The 17750-nt window shown below is 55.8% G+C and overlaps 5 protein-coding genes across 5 annotated transcripts; 1 reads left to right on the forward strand and 4 right to left on the reverse strand.

Annotated features, from left to right (window-relative positions):
- Positions 1–277: 277 nt before the first annotated feature.
- On the reverse strand, positions 278–1363 carry BU26DRAFT_562308 (uncharacterized protein; the record flags this gene model as incomplete). The annotated part of the gene is made up of 2 exons (XM_033833013.1): positions 278–1163; positions 1296–1363. 2 exons carry the CDS (start codon positions 1361–1363, stop codon positions 278–280), a joined length of 954 nt encoding a protein of 317 aa, XP_033687577.1.
- Positions 1364–1980: 617 nt separating this feature from the next.
- BU26DRAFT_259181 (eukaryotic type KH-domain (KH-domain type I)) lies at positions 1981–4036 on the reverse strand. The gene is made up of 4 exons (XM_033821242.1): positions 3341–4036; positions 2615–3289; positions 2236–2443; positions 1981–2183 (listed from the first exon to the last, which is right to left on the reverse strand). Exons 1-4 carry the CDS (start codon positions 3902–3904, stop codon positions 2161–2163), a joined length of 1470 nt encoding a protein of 489 aa, XP_033687578.1. The 5' UTR covers positions 3905–4036; the 3' UTR covers positions 1981–2160.
- Positions 4037–4590: 554 nt separating this feature from the next.
- BU26DRAFT_602936 (uncharacterized protein) lies at positions 4591–5949 on the forward strand. Its single transcript, XM_033835391.1, has 2 exons — positions 4591–4872; positions 4922–5949. The coding sequence occupies exons 1-2, from the start codon at positions 4699–4701 to the stop codon at positions 5807–5809; spliced, it is 1062 nt and encodes a 353-aa protein (XP_033687579.1). The 5' UTR covers positions 4591–4698; the 3' UTR covers positions 5810–5949.
- Positions 5950–9861: 3912 nt separating this feature from the next.
- Positions 9862–13105, reverse strand: BU26DRAFT_259274 (uncharacterized protein). The gene is made up of 5 exons (XM_033821243.1): positions 12890–13105; positions 12638–12784; positions 11914–12489; positions 10515–11842; positions 9862–10459 (listed from the first exon to the last, which is right to left on the reverse strand). The coding sequence occupies exons 1-5, from the start codon at positions 12901–12903 to the stop codon at positions 10083–10085; spliced, it is 2442 nt and encodes an 813-aa protein (XP_033687580.1). The 5' UTR covers positions 12904–13105; the 3' UTR covers positions 9862–10082.
- Positions 13106–14935: 1830 nt separating this feature from the next.
- Positions 14936–17451, reverse strand: BU26DRAFT_259304 (uncharacterized protein). The gene is made up of 3 exons (XM_033821244.1): positions 16696–17451; positions 16503–16645; positions 14936–16449 (listed from the first exon to the last, which is right to left on the reverse strand). The coding sequence occupies exons 1-3, from the start codon at positions 17334–17336 to the stop codon at positions 15305–15307; spliced, it is 1929 nt and encodes a 642-aa protein (XP_033687581.1). The 5' UTR covers positions 17337–17451; the 3' UTR covers positions 14936–15304.
- Positions 17452–17750: the final 299 nt, after the last annotated feature.

Consider the following 17750-nt stretch of genomic DNA (forward strand, 5'->3'; position numbering starts at 1 on the left):
AGTGCAGACAGCACCTACTGATAGCATGCAGAAACTAAGCCTCAGGTGATGTTTGCTGAATCGCGAGTTCGTACTGAGACCAAAACAACCGAAACGCGAAGCGCTATGATACATTCGCCCAAATCCAAAATGACGACAACGACTCTGATATATGGTCTCTCCCTGTTCCGCTCCATTGCACCTTCCCCTACAGCCACCCCGCCCACCAAACTAACCTCCTCTTCATTTGCCTCGCGCCCTTCTCCGCATCCGCATCCGCACCGTCAGAACCATACAGTCACCTCCCCATAAACACCTCCCAACACGCCTCCGTCTCGCGATGCTCATGATAAACCATACACCGACTCCCCTTCCACGGCCTACAACTCTCCCACTTCCTCGGCGCCCCATACGCCTTCTTCCCCGCCTCCGCGCCGTAGCTCATCGACGGCCGCCCATCCTCCCAACTCGCCACCGCAACGCCCTCCCCGGCACACGGTATGCACCACGCGCAACAGCATTCGTCGCACGCGATCGCGCCCTGTAGCGGTGGCAGGATAACGCGGCAGTTGTCGCACGCGCGCGTCGACTCCCAGCTCTTGGGCAGCCACATACGCTGGGTGTGGCGCTGCATGGCCTGCTTGCAGGGCCGCTTTAGCCGCACGATGAGGTCGCGGAGAAAGCCTGCGTGCCAGCGATCCGGATGCGTATCGATCAGCTTGTCCGTCTTCTTGAACGCGAACAGGTCGAGCACAAGCTCCCGTATCTTCGCATCCTCCCGCACGCCTTCGTATAGCAATCGCGTATCGCTCGGCGTCAGCACCGAGTTCGTCGACTCCGCGAGGTCGGATATCGCGTCGACAATGTGGTTGCGCAGGCCCTCGAAGCACAGCCGGTCCGCGAGGATGTACAAGTGTAGCAGGGTGTAATAGGCTGGCTTGTCTTCTTTGAAGGGGAGTGGTTTGAGGGTCGCGTTGTAGAGCCACTCGACGAGGAGGGTGAAGGTTTCTGGGTGGATGTCCGGGAGGGAGATGGATTGCGTAGATGCTTCGAGGAAGGAGGAGGTGAGGGCGGCGCGGAAGTAAGGAGATTGCTTGGTCAGGAGGGAGGTGTGGATGAGGTAGCGCGTGCGATCGGGGCCGACGAGGATTTCGGCCGTGGTGCTGAAGTCGGAGGCATTGGTTCTGGGGTTGCTGTTAGCATTTGTTACTGTGTCTATTGCGTAACGTGGATGGTGTTAAAGAAGTAGATCCCAGATACAGCATCTTGCATGGAATGGCGTCTCGCTCCCTTGCGTGTTTGTGTCATGTACGTACCTCAGCGAAGCGGCCCGCGTGCCAGTCGTCGTATAAGGTGGCGGGAGGGTTGCGGGAATGCGAGCCATTCTATTATTGTCGTCGTCGTCGCGCGTCATCCTTCTCTTCCTCTATCCTGGCCGCAAATCACTCTTTCCCGGACCTTCATAAAAATACGAACCCACGGCGGCGACAGGAACGACAGTGATGAGAGCGGGTAGCTAGAACGCACGAGTTGCGCTCAAGATGCTATTCTAGGGTGAAGAATTGCAGGCCTCCCGTCCTCATTTGATGTTCTGATAGAGCTCGCCGCATGCGTTAGCCTTTGAGGTGGAGTCATACTTGGAATGCACCTCCAAATATACATATCCAAAATGGAGCCTCAGACACTGCGTGGCGGACGCGCGCAGCCTAACCACTGACAATTCTTTGTTTCCGCGCAAGCAAACATGGTGCCGGAAGCGGAAAGCACGCCAACACACCACCTTCAAACGCAGCGCAAAAGGGACCAGAGTGAAGTTTGTCATATGAAATTTGTTAGAAAGCTTTTTGTCAAATTACCGAGGAAAGTAGCGGGCCAACCTATGAGTCACTAATCGCCCGACTCATAGCTTCCCAGGGCAGATACTGGCAAGGCAGCATCGCATACCCCACCCCTTCGAAGTCTAGAATCCAAGACCACCTGCTTCGCGCATACTTGCCGAACGGTCTCCATGAAACTTATGTATGTTTTGTAGAATACAAATCGTGAAGCCGAGATCCCTAACCGTATACGCCGTGCGGCCGAATGCATTCAGAATTGGGAGAGCCGGGTGGAAAGGCGCGTTCAATCTAATACCGATATACCGTTGGTGGTTGAGCGAACGGTAGAGAATGAGCTTCGCGCTCAGATGCGATGCTTCTCCGACTCTGCGTCATGTTAGCATTCCGAAGTTTCCTTGGCGCGATCCAGGCAACTCACCGAGTCGTGAATACAGCATATACAAGGCCATCTGATTGCATTCTTGGGTGCCGGTGATAGTGACGAGGCGCTCGTTGCTGTTGTCAGTAGGCTCGTTGATCTTGATGACACTGCCACTCAATTGCCGAATCTCGTTGATCTTTGCACCACCCTTACCGATAATTGCGCCGACCATGTCGTTCGGGATGAAGATCTGCTGCGTGAGTGGCTTCAAGAGATAGAGTCAGCACGATTCGCAGAAAAAAAAATAGGGATGGATGCGATGGTGTGCCTGCCTCGAGCGTGTGGCTACTGCAACTTACACCAATATCGTGGTGCAACCGTTGCGGCTCCGCCATAGCACTCGACTTTGGCCTGACATCGACCTGGTCTGACTTACCTGTCCAGGAAGTTGCACAGGCGGCTGATTCGGGGCTGCGCCATGTGCAACTGGTGCAGCAGCGTGGTGAGCTCCATAGGGAGTCGGCTGAGGTCCAGGGGCACCGTAGTGAGCGCGCGCAGGCGAGCCGGCTCCGTAAGGCATGTTGGGCTGTCCATAGCCTTGATGCGGCGGCTGTCCATGCATGTACGGAGTAGCATGTGTATGAACCGGGGTGCGCTGTGCTTGGTTGGCATGTCGGCGGTAGTTGTCAGGATAAGCATATTGGCCTCCAGCGGGTTGGGGGACGTAAGGCTGAACAGACATGCCACCCGGTACGACGTTCGCCGCGGTACCGCTACGAGTCGCGTATTGCGAAGCAGCTGGGCCACCGAACCGCTCCGTGAGCTGCTCCACCAGGGTCTGAGCGACGTAGTAAACAGCGATATGAACAGCATCTGCTACACCAAGCACGACGAGCGAGCGCTCGCCAGAGTTCGGAAGCATGGTGTCCGATGCATTCAGTTTAGCATTCGATGCCTCTTGGATCTCTCGGATGCGGACGCCCCCTTTGCCGATAATTGAGCCGATGAGGATGTGGGGAATCAGCAAGCGCATAGGGTAGGCCTTGGATTGTGACGTAGAAGGCGTCTCGAGGTCCTCCTGGTTGAGGGTGCGGACGATGAGACCAAACGCCTGCGCAAGTTAGCGTTGCTGTCAACTGTCATCAAGATATGACCAACGTACCTTAGACACAGCGTCTACTTGGCCGCTCACCGTCAAGATGCGCTCGACAGCGCCTCGAGAATAGTCACTGACGGTGCACTTTGCGCCAGAGAGACGGCGAATCTGGGTGACATTCTCGCCGCCTTTGCCGATGATGGTCGCGGCCTCGCTCGTACCAATGCATGCGCGCAGGTGCAGCCAGTTGGTCTCGTCTTGGTGTTGGTTGTGCGGGAGAGACCGGCCGTTGGCGCCAGATGTGGACTGGATGGGCTGAGTCTCGAGGATGGCCGGTGCGTCTGGAACTACAATGTCCGTCTCGGTGTCCTTAGCACCATTCTGAGCCGCGATGGTCTCCTCTGCAGTTGGGGCCGGCTTCACGTCGTCGGGTTTGATGTCGTCGGCCGCGATGCCTTCACCCTTGACTGGCTGCGCCGTGTCGATGTCCTCTGCGGTCGGGTCCTCCTTCACCATCTTATCCAGCGCGGGCCGTTTAGCATCTGGCTGGTCATTGGGGCCAGCGGGCGAGGAGGGTTCCTCCAGAGGCCGCTTGGCCGAAGAAGTGGCGATGGTCGGTGATGCGGACATGTTTTCCTGCTCGATGAGTCTTGAAACACTAGTATATCTCTTCACGGTCCAGGCAATGGCTCAAGCGGACTGCTGCGAGACTGAATTGATTCGATTCTTTGACACGTTACGTACAGCGGGGGCTGTCAAGGAAAACGTGCTGGTGCGGGCGGTTGGGGTGGAACTGCGAGTGTGCGGTTGGAAAGGACGTAGAGGCAGGGTCGTCGGAAGCTGGGCTGGGCTTGGAGCGTGGAGGTGATGGAGTGGTCGGAAAAGCAGCCTCTCGATGAGCGAGGTGCCGCTGGTGCTGGTGCAGGTGGAGCGAGGGTGTCGGAGAGAGTGTGCTACCTGGGTGGAGGAGGCGTTGAGGAGAGAAGAAATGGCCCAAGCAAAGAAAGCTCGCTCGTCAAACCTTTTTGAGGAGCAAGCCGGCGTCTCAGATCTAGAAGGCAGGCTCGGGTGCGCGCACCTTCCTCAGCGCGACAGGAATAGCTGAGAGAGAAGGAGCAGTGGATGTGCTTCGGGTGGGGGGTGTCAGTAGAAGAGAAGGTGGTGTTGCGTGAGGGAGAAGGTGTGCAGTCGTTGCGGTCGCGGCTGCCAAATAGGAAGTGGAGAAGCCTTGGCGCCTTGGCGGTGGATCTGGTCACGTGAGCCGCTCTTTCTGCGAGTCCACTGCGCGTAATCGCGTCTCACAGCGCTTTATTTGTACCGCGCCGCGTCGGCACCGCGCAACATTGATATCGCGTACCACCTGTGGAAGGAGCACAGAAGGGAACGTACTACTGTCTTCTACTTCGGTGGCCTCAACACCTGCCATGGCACCACCGCAGGATGAGACACTTGCCAACATCCGGAAATACGCTGCCGAAGCTCGCGAGCTGCAAGACGATCCAATGGATTTTGACGCGTCTCGCACTGAGGCGCGACTGGAGCAGACTGTGAGGGAACTGCAAGCTCGCGTGCAGGAACAACAAGCTGCGCTGGAAAAGGTGCGTGTATCCCTACTTGAAGCTGAACGCGCGCTGATCACACGTCTAGTTACGCGCTGCCTCTAGCATAGACGTGGAAAAGGCCGCCTATGCATCCGAGGATCCCAGAGAGAAGCTGAGGCAGCTGCTCGCAGTCAAGAACGCGTATACTCGACTGACTTCGACGGCGCCCTTTCTTCCCTCTCAAGGCTCAGTTCTTCCGGCTCTCCTGGCTGCTCGCACTTTGAAGGAGAACATCCAGGGGACGAAGGATGCGGTCTCTAGCACTCAGGAGCAAGTCGCGAAAACGGAAGCTGCGCTCCGAAACGAGGAAACGAACCTGCATGATGCGCATCTGATCGCGCAAGCCATGGAGAAGAGGATCCAGAGACTCCGGGCGCAGCACGAAGATCGATCGCAGAAGACGCCTGCCCAGCTTGCGAAGGAGCTGATTGCTACCAAGCGCGCCCAGAAGGAGGGCTACGATGAGGAGATGAAGCAGCTCGGGGGAGCTCTGAATGATTTCATCAACGACTACTTATCCGCCATGCTTGCTGCCGAAGAGCTGGGCGGTCCTGTTGTTGGCGACATGTTGGACGTTGAGACCGACACGCTCGCAGCTGGCTTTACGAAGAAGGGCAAGGTCAAATCCACGAAGAAGCCGGTGTCCGACAAGACAAGGCAGCGAAGAATTGATCAGATTTGGGGCGACAAGGCTGCTATTGATGAAGAGGAGGAGCCGCTGACAGAGGCCGAAGCTGCTGATAATGAGATGCGCCAGCTAATTGAGAACCTCTTCGCAACTTTGACAGGCCCTGGAGGGGGCAGGGCTTACTATGAGCTGGACAGAGATTCGGCAGCGTCGAGATTCCTCGTCAGGGCGAAGATCGCACAGTTCCATCCAAAAGATGCGAGAAAGCTGCGGCTGGTAGACTTTGGGAGAGAGCTCGATGATTGATAGCCGTCACGGCTCGTATGCGCCAGCCCCTTTGGAAGATGCTGATGTGACTGTCTGTTTTCTGATATCTCGACGAGTCTCTGTTCCTTTCTGACGGTTTCATGTCTTGATACCCAATCTGTGGCGGTGCGCCACAAAAGCGGTCTATCCCCCACATGTCCCGAACGCATCTTGTCATTCGTATCATTCACGTATCAAAAATCTGCTACCAACACACCAGCCACACCTCCGTCCCACCAGGAAGCCGGGCACCGCTGCCTGATCCTTCGGTTCCGGATCGTCGAAGGTCATGGCATGCGTCGGGACAAGCCTCACTTTGCCGCGAATTCCGATCCCAAAAGCAACGACCACTGCTTGACTTCGGAGGCATTCCGCATGAGGAACGTCCTCCAAGAAGCTCTTCGGCGCCTTTTTTGGAGGCGAAAGCTGGGTAGCAGTGCGCACGTCCGGAACGGCTTTCATGCGGAGTGACGACAGCGGGGAAAAGTCAAGACTCCGGTACCGTTGACAGGCTAGCACATTGACGGCTCAACTCCATACGGAAGCGCAAAGCGCCTCAGTTTCGGAGCTTTTAACAAATTCAACCTACGCTATCTCTTTTCATTATCACAAAAGGTGATTTCAATTATTGAGCTTGAAGACGACAGGGACATCGGTGCCAACGAGCATGACGGTATGGTATGCTGACCCGGCCCAATCCCAAAGTCTCAAATCAGCCACTTCCAAGGATCCAGGTTACATGGGCATCATTGTTTTCGCCTCTTCCTTTAACATGCATCATCCAACCGGCAGCTTTCCGGCACATCCTGTACGTCTGCGCCGCATGTGCAGGTCGCCGCTCTACTGATAGGCATACGGATTGCATTCGCCAAATGCGGCCACGTTAAAACTCTAGCATAATAGCGGAGAATCATTATTCGTGGAATTGTTAAGTTTTCGAAACACGACCTTGGGAGCTTGGGGCTACTTTAACTCTGACGTCACTTATCATCCGGTGTGATATTGGGTCTGAAACACTTTTCGCCCAGGAAACGATCTGTAGCCGAAGTGAGCTGGCCTGCAGCTTTCTGCAGTCAGACATACGAGCTGTTTATTATGCTCGGGCAATCTCCAGAGCAGAATTCGGGTTCGCATTCCTTGCCGAACCGCCGAAGCGGCATTGTATCCTCATTTCTGAGGCAGACGGCTGGGGGACATGGTCTGATGTATGTTTCGCCGAGGCGAGAAGAATCCGCTGACGAAGCCCTTTGCAATCGGTTTGCCCAGGGTGAAGGCCGCAGTCACGGGACCCTTCCGTCACAATTCAAAAGGATTCGGTTAAACAGTGTTTCTGGGATTCCCCTCCTTCACGACCTTTCCAGGATTCGGGCATTAGGCTGGGATCGGTAGCATCTTCCGGACCCTTACTTTGGCCTGCGTCGATAAGCCTAGGGCAACTTGCAGCGGCCAACATGCACCTGCGCATGCGCGAAGGTAGATGCGGTATCAATGATGGCGGCAGAGGGTCCCGAGCAATCACCAAGCTTCCGCTTTCCCCTCGCTCAGGTGAGATTACTGCAGGTCGATGGCCGACGGAGAGCTAGACAACCTGTGGCAGTGCAGAGAACTGTACTCGCCCCGTACTAGGTATCTTTCCCCAGGTCTCTTGCCCCTGCGAGTTAGACCAGATTTGAGCTTAACCCCACGTCTACGCGTCGAGGCGTCCCGGACCAATGACCCACGCTATCCAAAAGCGGCAGTGCGAGATACCAAGTCACTCCAACACACACCGCCCTGTCCAGCTGAATGCAAGTCCGCCTTCGCGTAAAAGATCTCATCATTACCTATGTGGCAAATTGTACACGTACACTTCAGGCTAACTCGGCATCCAGCGTTGCAGAAGCTGCAGCAGTCTGAAAGCCCAGCCGAACGCTCCACCAAACGCCTCCCCGCAACCCCGTCACGAGGCACAGCTTCCCGTGCCGCTGTGGCGAGTGTGACATGCCACCCGCCACAACTGCAACGCACATGTGGCGAAAGCTCGTGGTATCTGTGGCTCACGCTTCCGTGCCGCTTCCTCGATGAAGCAAATCGACCTGCCGATCTTGCAGATCGTTGATGCGCGTTCGGTGAAGCGAGCCGAGTCTTCTAATCATAGAAGTACTGGACAAGGTGTCCTTTTTGAGCGGTCGAATGGGATTGGCTCGGTACCTATCTTCCGGAGACGGGTTCGGAGTAGACGATGGCAGAGTGTAGTGTTAGTCACGCCGTGGCGACTATCAATCAATTGGAGAAAACCCCTCCAGAATACTGATTCCGAAGGTCTTTGAATTGGAAACAGTAGGCTACCTCCCGAGGTACGACCGGCCGCACTTCGGTATGACGACGGAGAAGTTACTGTACTCTGGTCACGGCCGGAGACGGCACGGAAGACAGACATCCCATGAGGCCCAGGGACCGAAAGCGCCCGCTCCAAGGCCCGAATGAGAAAAGGGCTAAGATCTCTTGTCCTACATTAAACTCCCTTAGATCAGACCATCCTTGCAGGAACTGTGGCTTGACTATTCCGAGCGGGCGTTGCAATCACCACAACAATTCGTCGTTCCATTTCCGCTGGCGTTAATTGCATGGTCCACATTCGCAATCCGATCGTTCGATACTGAGGTCATACTCGTACAGGAAGCAATTGAGTATACACACAATTGGATGGTTCTCTGACCCGCCTACTTCTACACAGCCCGCGACAACGAAGGCGACAACGAAGGCAACATGCGGTGAGAACTAACGTGACAGCTGTCGCATCCAATCCAGCTACCACCCCTATGGTGCTATGAAACAAGCCATCTGCCAGGGCTATAGGGCTCATTGCGGATCATTCAATCCAGACCATCAGGAACACCATCGTCTTTCGCCCACGCCAGACGCCCACCCGTCGGCCAGGCGCGTGCTAACGTGCCAACGGTGCCAGCACATCCCCCTTCTCCATATCTCCCTCAAAACGTGCTCTTCATGAATGTAGTGTATGGTGCTTGTGGTTGGACACAGCGCCCACGCACAATGACGACAAGCCTCGGCCGCCAAAACATAGTTTCGCTTGCACCTCAAACAAGACCATGTAGCCGTGGCACTAGGTTGTTCCAAAGCCACAGCAGAGCAGGACAAGCTCCAAGCCCAATTGCTAGACTATCTAGACGCCCGGGCACTTGTTCCTCGTTGGTGGCGCGCTAGAAATGCCTCTCCAGCCACCTCGATTTCCCGATGCGGAAAAGGCACGCTAGCACGCTCTCGAAACGGGCCGAGAAGGATTGCGCCAACTCCAACATCCTCGGGACGACAGAATGGTGTAGAAACGGCGGACGGAAGGACGGTAACAGCTTCTCCCAACGTCCCTAGCCGCGGAGCAGAAGAGCTGAATTTGTATGTGTAGGGCTAGGATTGATAGGAGAAGCGCCTTGGTGTTCCTGATCGATTGGATGGCGCTATTGACGGAGATTTCGAGAGGCCGGGGTGGCGGCTGACTCGTGCGTGTCTAACGCAGGGGGATATTGAGGTGGTTCTGTTTTTGAGACGACCGCCGATGGGGGATGTATATTGCGCGCGGCAGGTGCGACGTTGTGGGCGAATAGGTCAGTGGGGGTATCGGAGAACTGTGGCTGCGACTGTTAGAGAGATGAGTATCGAATAAAATGCAAAAAAGGAAAGGAAAGCGACAAATATCGGAAGCGCAGCTTCCCGCGCGACAATATGGAAGTAGAAGACAAGGGAAAAAAAGAAAATGTAGAAGTCAAGGTATTTGGATATTGTGTCTTGGATTAGCATCCATCTCTGCCCAAAAAAAATGGGAGATGCCATTTCGCATCAAAGGCCAGCCACCCGTTTTCTCCCATCCAAGCATGTAGGTTCCCGTCAATTACCTCCGCAAATGGTCGTGTCGTGTGTACGTGAAATATTTTGTGTCAAACAACTCTGCGCGCAAATTCCCATGTGTACCTGCTGTCTCATATCATCCAACCAGTCTTCATCCAAAAAGTGTGTAATGGGTATCGTAGAAACAATCGACAGAAGGAAAGGAAATCAAACAAATGGCTCGTGTGGAGCAGTGGTATCTTTGAAGAAGAGGATGTAAACGCCGAATGTGTGGTGAACCGAATCGACCAGTATGTGGAACATGTTCATCTTCTCCGGAAAGCGTCCTGCCTGCGCTTTGTGTGTACGAATAGTACAATATCATTACGTAGGGTCATTAAATTGTTGATAGGGGCCCGAAAGAGGTGGATGTGACGCGTCTGGCTTTTCAGTAGAGGAGCCGGAGCTCATAGCCTGTAGAGTTCACGTTCTCGATTATGCCTATGTCGCCATCCACCTGTATGTCCGTAGGGCCTGCGTCCCATTCTCGCTTCATGGGTTGTTGCGGCGGGATAATCTCGTGGAATTCGGCGGTCATATCTTGTTGTTCGGGGATCTCCTGAACGGCGTCGTCATCCATTAGGATTTGCAGCCCCTTCTGGTTGATCCGAATAGCCCGGGTGACTTTTGTGGGTTCAATATCGATCTTCATTGCGATGCCGCCAATGAGTGCTTTTACGGTTCGCTCTATCAGGTACACGGCCCTGAAGTAATTGTCTTCGGGCTGTTTACCGGCGATCCTTGGTTGAACGAAGAAACACGCGACTGCGACGGTACCAAAATTAGCATATGATGTATTTACGACAAGGGGGGAGCGTACCTGGCTTCAACATTGGTTCCGGTGGCGGTTGATATGTCTGATCGACGCCTAAGGCTTCGATCCACCCAGAAAGGGCATGATCGTCGCTGTACGGTCTTTGAACTTTCGTTGGGACGCCCGAGATAGCGGGAATGCCGCTGTGCGGTTTGAGGTCTCCTGTCGCTGTCTGGGGCAGGTTTCGCCATTCGTTTGATGACATTCGGGAGGGCGGCTGGAACGGCGCTGGCTGCTGGAAGCTAGAGCCCCGACGCTGGTCGGAATGTAAAGATTGTGAACTCGGCGTTGGCGATACAATCGACGAGGTCGCCCCTGTGTGAGAGCTTTGTCGCTCCCACATTGTTGCATCCACGTTCGTATCAATCTTGGACAGATCCTGAGGTGTACCGGACAGCTGCACGGGATGGAGGTCCGGGTCATCTTGCTCGTCTCCCTTGAGATACAGAACGCTCACGGGTCTTGTGGAGCTGAACATGTCCTGTAGACTTGCGAGCTTCAGATGCAGGTCCTCTTCGGCTGGAGCGCGGGTACCCGAAGCCGAGCTTGCCGAAGACATTGACCATGTCCTCTTGTGCTTGGGAACTTTTCCTGGCCTCGAACTGGGTGTGGACTTGGATATAGAGCCGCTGCGCTTCCGCTTTCCAAAATCTTTCATGCCAGACTCTACCTGAGCGATTTGTTGCTTCAATTTGTCGATAGTCTTCTTGACGTGTGCGACATCGTTGGACAGCTTCCGCTCAGCGCCGTGATCTCGGAAAAGCTTCACTTTGCAATAGCAGAGTTCGGCCTTCGAGCCTTCTTCGGGAGATCCAGGAATGCTCGTGAGTAGTTCCGTTTTAGCGCACAGGCGAACTGGTATGCCTTTGACGCCCTTCGAGTGGCTGAAGTCTGTCGAGAGAAAGTTGAACCGCACAGCGATAGAGCACTCCGGAACGGCGTTGTGAACGGGTATCCAAGTTACGGCAAAGCCGTCGAAAGAGGCTATGTCCAGCTCTACCTTGGGCCGTCCTTGCACTTCACCACCGCCGACCTGGCTCGGATCGACGAATTCAACAGCCTGCAGGCGACCACCCCGTTGATGCGCTTCGTTAGTGCCCCGACCCTCCTTCCACAACTGCCAACAGCCCGCGGGACGCTGTCGCTGTTGCTCGTCTTCGAAGGAGATGCGGATGTACGTCCGATATTTGACAGGGACGGACGTGGGTTGAATAGGCGCGGTGTCCACCAAGGAAATAGTGTAAGCCTGGCCTTTATTGAGATACGTGACTGGAATCTCGTCGGCATGCTTGATCATAGCTGTAGGCGCATTCAAAGTAACGTGATATCGGAAACTGCAAGGCGTGAGCATTTTTCAAGCCAATGGCGCCTGAACGCAATTCGGATGAGCGACCAGTCGACTTACTTTTCGCCAGCGGGTTGGGCCATGGGAGGCGGAACGTTCTCCTCAAAAGTCTGAGGTGCGAAGCCAACCAATGGTGACTGCTCCTGCATTTCAACCTCGGGAACCATGTTGTCCATCGGGGAATTCTCGTGGGTCTGCGCCAGAGGTGCGTGCTCAAAAGCTGAGGGCTGATGGGTAAACTGGTGCGGCGCGAAGGACGGCGCATGCTGAGGCTGAAGCGCGAACGGGTTCTGGTTGTGGAAATGATGGTGGGTTCCGAGAGCGTGGGGATTGAAGCCATGGAGGTGGGTCGTAGGCGCGGTTTGTCCAGCATGCACGCCGCCTTCGGAGGTGGGTAATGACAGTGGAGTTCCTAGGCCGAAGCTGAAGCCCGGGGTGTGCAGGTCTCCAGCCTGACTATGATAGAGGGTATTAGTTCCGCCTGGGGTGGGAGTGTAGTATCCAGGCGGTTGATTAGCGAAAGACGAGAAGGCGAAGCTATTGGGATCGAGGAGAGAGGGCGTGAAGCGCCATGGCTCGTTATTCCCGCGCGGTGTAGGGTCGGCGTCCTTGATATCTTCATGATCGCCGAAATGCCTAGAGGAGAAGATATATCAGTACTGTTATTCGAGGGGCCGCGACGCTCCTCCCAAGCTCAGATGGGTGCGTATGCGAAAAATGGCGCGCTCCGCCAGCGCATCGCAAGCGGGAGCAGACGCGAAGGGAGCGAGAGCAAAGAACATACCGGGTGGTATGAGCTACATCGAGCGCATCGGTGAGGGAGGTGCCCGTCGGATTGTTGAGGGATTGCGAGCGCGTGGTCTGCGCGAGGTGCGGAAAGGTAGCCCTGAAGTTCTCGAGCAGCTCTTCATTCGGCTTCTGCGAATTGGCCCTGCAGAGCGGTCAGCTTCGGTACCGGAGCTCTGCTGCGAGTTGCGCGCGACGCGCAGATCACAGCATGCAGTCCACGGGCAGGCGACGGGAGGGGAGCGCATACCGATTTCGAAACATCGCTGGGAAGCTCCAAGCAGAGGTGCTGGGTGTCCAAGAGCATCGAGAGAGAGTGAGGTCGGAAGATGGGGAGGCTCCAAGGTGACTTGATGAAACGGGGAGTGATGCCACAGAGTCAAGCCACAGGTGCCAGGGCCGGCGTATGCAGCGAGAGGTCAGGCGTCTTTTATCGGGCTAGCGACCGAGCTCTGGCTGGGTTAAACGGCAGCGCTTGGGGGCCCGGTCATCGCGCGTGTGGTGGAGGAGGCCGCATGGGATGGGAACGCTTAGTGCAAGAGCGGCGCGCAGCGAGGAGCAGTCAGAAGAGGTCTGGGCTCCCTGCGCGCGCCGGCCGCTGCTATTCTGCGCGCCGCGTCCGCTGGACGACAGTACTCTCTGCGAGACACCACCGGTCCACCACCGCATCACCGGTGTAGCGGGCGGCAGGGTTGCGTGCACAGCCACGGCTCTACGTCTTCCGCGATCCCGCCAGAAGCTCTGCGCTGCCTAAACGGGATGGGATTGTCGCTGCATCCATCGCCAACCCGCGCGGCCGCCGTCACTCGCTCCAAGGGTGCCTGTGCCACGCGGTTCCAGCCGGTCGTTTCTCGAATCCACCCTTCAACTGCCACACCACCGGCGTTCGCGCGAGGCGTCTGTGGCTCGTATGTACTGTAAAGCAGTGACACACCCGGGCGCGCCCCCGGTAATTAACGTCCCAAAAAGACCACCCAAACGCCCGCTAGACCGTCTTTGAGCGCGCGGTACGTACCCAGGCGCCGCGTACCGTGTGCGCTGGCACAGACGACATCTGGTGCCATCGCCGCCGGGCAGACCTCATTTCCATCCTGCGTCCCCGATCAACTGCATTTGCCCATGCCATTTCTGCAGCCTCCACGCGTGCCCTTCTGCCGCTGCCAGTCGCCCAGCAGAACAGCGTACGACCCTACCGCCGACCCTTCAATTACGCTTCCGGCCAATTTCCCCTGCGGATGAGTGGCGGAAGAGCGTCGAGGGGATGCCCCGCCCTTCCGCGGCCAAAACGAGGGCTCGATAGCCAATCCTGTGGCTTGCTCGAGTTGAAACTAAATCAGCCATATCGCTTGGGAAATTCCAACTCGCCCGCTGCCCGCCTGGTCAGACGTAGCCCTCGATATTTATTCCTCACACGTATCGAGCCGAGATTACAAGGAGCTTTGAAACGGGCGCCTTTCCCACCTCAATGCACGAGCAACGGTCGCCATGCTGCTTTAGCCATCGGCAGTCTTATCGTCATCGTGATGGCTTTCGTGCTACCGTGATTCAGAAATCGCATGAGGAAACGCCTGACTGCCGCCCGCCGGAAATCGTTCACAAAGACCCGCACGCTGTAGAGGCTTCGGCAACCTCCGCCGATACGAGGAGGAGGGGACCTTCATCCGGTCAGGCAGCGGAGAAAGGGCCGAGCGTGCCTGTAAGTCGTAAAATAAATGTGGCGGCACTTTCGGTTACAAAACGATCTTTGGGATGGATCGATGAGCGGGATCTGTTGCACATCATCACGCGATACAGCGCTGCAAAGTCCCTTAGACAAACCAGCGTCCGGCTCTTTGGCTCAGTCTCGCCGATTACCCATGCCGAGCCTTTTACCGACTGTCTGCGCCACACCTGTGGCGATCTGCGACGGGAACGGTGGCGCAACTGACAAGGGAACTTCGGATTCGTACTTTTTCTTTGCATGATTCGTGGCGGGCGAAAAGACGCGTATGCCTCGTGGGACAGCGACGCTCAAGTGCCGCCCACGAATTGGGCTCGTTTTCTGGCCCTGGTGATGTTTAGCAGATTGGCACGCCAGCTGAAAGATGCGTTAGTCGACAGATTGACTCGAATGTGACCTCAAAGTGCTACAAGTAGCGGATAGGCTCGATCGCAGATTCTGCTCACTGTTAGCAAACGGGGCAGCAATAGCGTCGTAATCGAGGGTGCTGATGTGAGATGTCATGTGTGCGCGATTTGGCGAGTTTCATTTCTCATTTCTCGTTGAGTGAGGCAGACCGATCTGTCAATTACGCTTCCCGGGGCATCCTGCACCTTTCGCGCAACGAAATTAGACCAACGTCGCCTTCCCCCAAGTTCTATTCGCCATCAAACCTTCCCCAGAAATATAGTGTCGACCCCTTGCAATAACAACTACAGAGATCGGTGAGAATGGAGTGAAAAAGAGTCGAGCAAAAGGGAGCCACCGGAGGCATGGTAGGCGATATAGCGCTCGGCGTTGTCGTTCCATGGTTGCGTCTGGGACTAGGTAAATATTAGGATGTCCTCAACCAAGAACGTGAAGCCCACACCGTCGACCGACTTTGACTTTCCTTCTATGTGTCATCACAGCAGGAATCGGGACATATCTTTCTGAAGCAATTCACAGCCTCCCGATATGTCGCAGTCATTGCGGGGACTCGTTCTCGGGCTTGACCTTTCCGGTGCGGATTGTGTGGATCGACGAGCCCGCAGACGGATTGTCCTTGGTGCCCTTCTCTGGCCGGATCAGTGATGCAGCTACGGCGGCGACGTCGCTTCGTACCGGGGGGCTTCCGGACTGGTCTGCTTGTTGGCTTTCCTCGTGACGAAGATTGCCCACGGAGCTGCTCCTGCTGTTCGGGACAGGCCGCAGAGTACCTGTGGAATTCTCACGATATGCAGTGATGACGCTCGACCTGGAATTCCTTCGTTCCTCCGGATATTGCCTAGCGTAGACAGTCTGAAGGCTCGAAGTGGAGTCCCCTCTACGAACGCTTCCATACCCAGGCCGCGAGACCGGGCTGGGAATCTTAGAGGGCTTCTGGAGGTCGACGTGCAGAGACTGTGGTGGGGTTCGAGAGTCATCCGACTCTAAATCAAGTGCTAGAGCACGGGCTGCGACCGACTGCACTGTTTGTGAGTCCGTTCCAGTGTCCTCTCCCAGCTCATATGACTTCAAGCCCTCCTCCAGGGTTGCGAGTTGGTCATCTCCAGGCTCAAAGGAGAAGTGTCGTCGGCGCCGCTGTTCTGAACCCAGCAGCGGCTGCGACCGGATTTGTCGCAGGCGACGGTTTGGTGTCAAGACCAGCGACTCCGCCTCATACTCATCGCTGGACTGTTCAAGCGAAGCGGTATCCTCTCCCTTTTGGACTCGCTCTTCATCAATGCCTCCGTTCTGATTGGTCTGGGTTGTGAAGAGCTGCATGAGGCCGTTGAGAAAATTATCCGTATTAATCCCCTTCTTACGCGCAACAAGTATACCTAGTTCTTGAAGAGCGACGAGGGCCTCACAATCGATGGCAGGGTCCAGAGAAGCTGGAAGGGGGGCCATTTCATCCGGCAGTGAATCTCCCTTCAGGGAAAATTCAGATTCGAGAGAGTGTGAGTTCGAAACCGCGGGTTCCCCAAGCTTAGCTAGGTCCAGCTCGCTCTTCACCTTCCTCGTGAGGGTCATATTGTGGTCCTCGTTGGGTGGAGTCCCTACAGGGAGGTCCTCGGAGCCGGTGCTGGAAAGCTGTCTGGACAGAGCGGCCATCTTACCGGACGGCGAGGATGGACGATGGAGAAGGACTGAGGAAACATGTCAGGAAAACCCGGGTGATTCTGTCTCAATCAGGACGTACCTTTCTGGCTTCGTAATCGAATCTGCTCATCCAGCTGCTCTGGGGACATATACCTAGGAATAGTGCCGGGTCGATCGCTTGTCACCGTCTTTCGGACTGTCCGTCGTCGATCCACGACGCTACCCTGCCTCGCATTCATAAGCCTAAGAGAGTCAGTTAGTTCAGGATATGATACTCCTGGTCTCGAACTTACCCGGCCATCCCAGACGCGCTGTTTGCAATGAGAAGTTCGAGGCGACGTATCTCAGCTTGAAAGCGACCCTCAGCATCTGCCCAAGAGTCCTCCGCCTGCCTGAAACCCTCCATTGTCTCTTGCTGCAGAGCATCCAATCGCTCTTTCTCCTCCCGCACTTTCCGATAGTCTTCGAAAATCCTAAAGAGGCCACTATAATGGTCAACAGGGATGGGCCGGCTCGGAAGAGTGTTCATGTGTGTATACACAGACTGCAATGCCACCAGCGGATCGACCAACGGCACCAGTGGCGGAGCTACATCGCCCCAGGGCTCTCCGAACTCCACTTCCTTAGATGCATCCTTCAGGGAGCGGTAGCCGGAGAGGTAACGTGCAAGCTTGGGCTTTGTTACCCGACGCGGCGTGGTAGCTTCAGAGTTTGCCTCGCTCCGGGCGTCTTCGGTGTCATTCTGCAGAAAAGTAGGCGTGGTGACGATGGTGGGCGTGGCCGGTCGACTTCCTAAACGCCAGCCACTCTTGTCAGAGTGGCGACGTCGACGGTCACCGGAGTCTTCGACGGGCGCAGACTCATCCTCGGCGAGCTTCAGCTCCTTCGGGCGGGCGTGTATCTTCTTACGCCAGCCAGTCGTTTTGTCCGGCATGACGTCGCTGAGAGCGCGTACTTGAAAGTTGCGGGTAATTCTAGAGATTCTGTATTTGGGGGGTTATTACTTACAGCGCGATAGGCCAAAATCTGGCATTGCGACGTCAGGCACGGGTGAGGCGGAGGGTGGTGGCGAGGTGATGCTGTTGTTGTCAAACGGAGTGTTGTAGCTGCCAAAGACGTGTTGCTCTTCACAAGCGGCAGGCGCGACCTGACCGCAAGAGGCCTTCACTCGACGTTCAACGTCATTTCGAAATACACCGCCGGAAAGCCTTCGAACTGATTTGCCACCTTCTCTTTCTCCAGAGCCTTCACTGTCGCTCGTCCTACCCTTTGTACGAGACCAGCCCCACTACCAATAACACCCATTTTCTCTACTCCAGAGCAAGTTCGGACAGATAGGGATATAAGC

The sequence above is a fragment of the Trematosphaeria pertusa genome, assembly GCF_010094035.1.
Source record: "Trematosphaeria pertusa strain CBS 122368 unplaced genomic scaffold BU26scaffold_4, whole genome shotgun sequence".
Lineage (NCBI taxonomy): Eukaryota > Fungi > Ascomycota > Dothideomycetes > Pleosporales > Trematosphaeriaceae > Trematosphaeria > Trematosphaeria pertusa.

What these genes read in the sequence shown, in the direction of transcription:
- BU26DRAFT_259181 (XM_033821242.1), bottom strand. Translation starts at nt 3,904, where the DNA reads ATGTCCGCATCACCGACCATCGCCACTTCTTCGGCCAAGCGGCCTCTG. An exon ending in AAGTAGACGCTGTGTCTAAG is followed by an intron (nt 3,290 to 3,340) that starts GTACGTTGGTCA and finishes TAACTTGCGCAG; the next exon opens with GCGTTTGGTCTCATCGTCCG. An exon ending in CTGTGCAACTTCCTGGACAG is followed by an intron (nt 2,444 to 2,614) that starts GTAAGTCAGACC and finishes TATCTCTTGAAG; the next exon opens with CCACTCACGCAGCAGATCTT.
- BU26DRAFT_602936 (XM_033835391.1), top strand. Translation starts at nt 4,699, where the DNA reads ATGGCACCACCGCAGGATGAGACACTTGCCAACATCCGGAAATACGCT. An exon ending in AACAAGCTGCGCTGGAAAAG is followed by an intron (nt 4,873 to 4,921) that starts GTGCGTGTATCC and finishes TCACACGTCTAG; the next exon opens with TTACGCGCTGCCTCTAGCAT.
- BU26DRAFT_259274 (XM_033821243.1), bottom strand. An exon ending in GATGTAGCTCATACCACCCG is followed by an intron (nt 12,490 to 12,637) that starts GTATGTTCTTTG and finishes CTTCTCCTCTAG; the next exon opens with GCATTTCGGCGATCATGAAG. An exon ending in GGAACCAATGTTGAAGCCAG is followed by an intron (nt 10,460 to 10,514) that starts GTACGCTCCCCC and finishes GTACCGTCGCAG; the next exon opens with TCGCGTGTTTCTTCGTTCAA.
- BU26DRAFT_259304 (XM_033821244.1), bottom strand. Translation starts at nt 17,336, where the DNA reads ATGCCGGACAAAACGACTGGCTGGCGTAAGAAGATACACGCCCGCCCG. An exon ending in AGCGCGTCTGGGATGGCCGG is followed by an intron (nt 16,646 to 16,695) that starts GTAAGTTCGAGA and finishes TGACTCTCTTAG; the next exon opens with GCTTATGAATGCGAGGCAGG. An exon ending in TCGATTACGAAGCCAGAAAG is followed by an intron (nt 16,450 to 16,502) that starts GTACGTCCTGAT and finishes ATGTTTCCTCAG; the next exon opens with TCCTTCTCCATCGTCCATCC.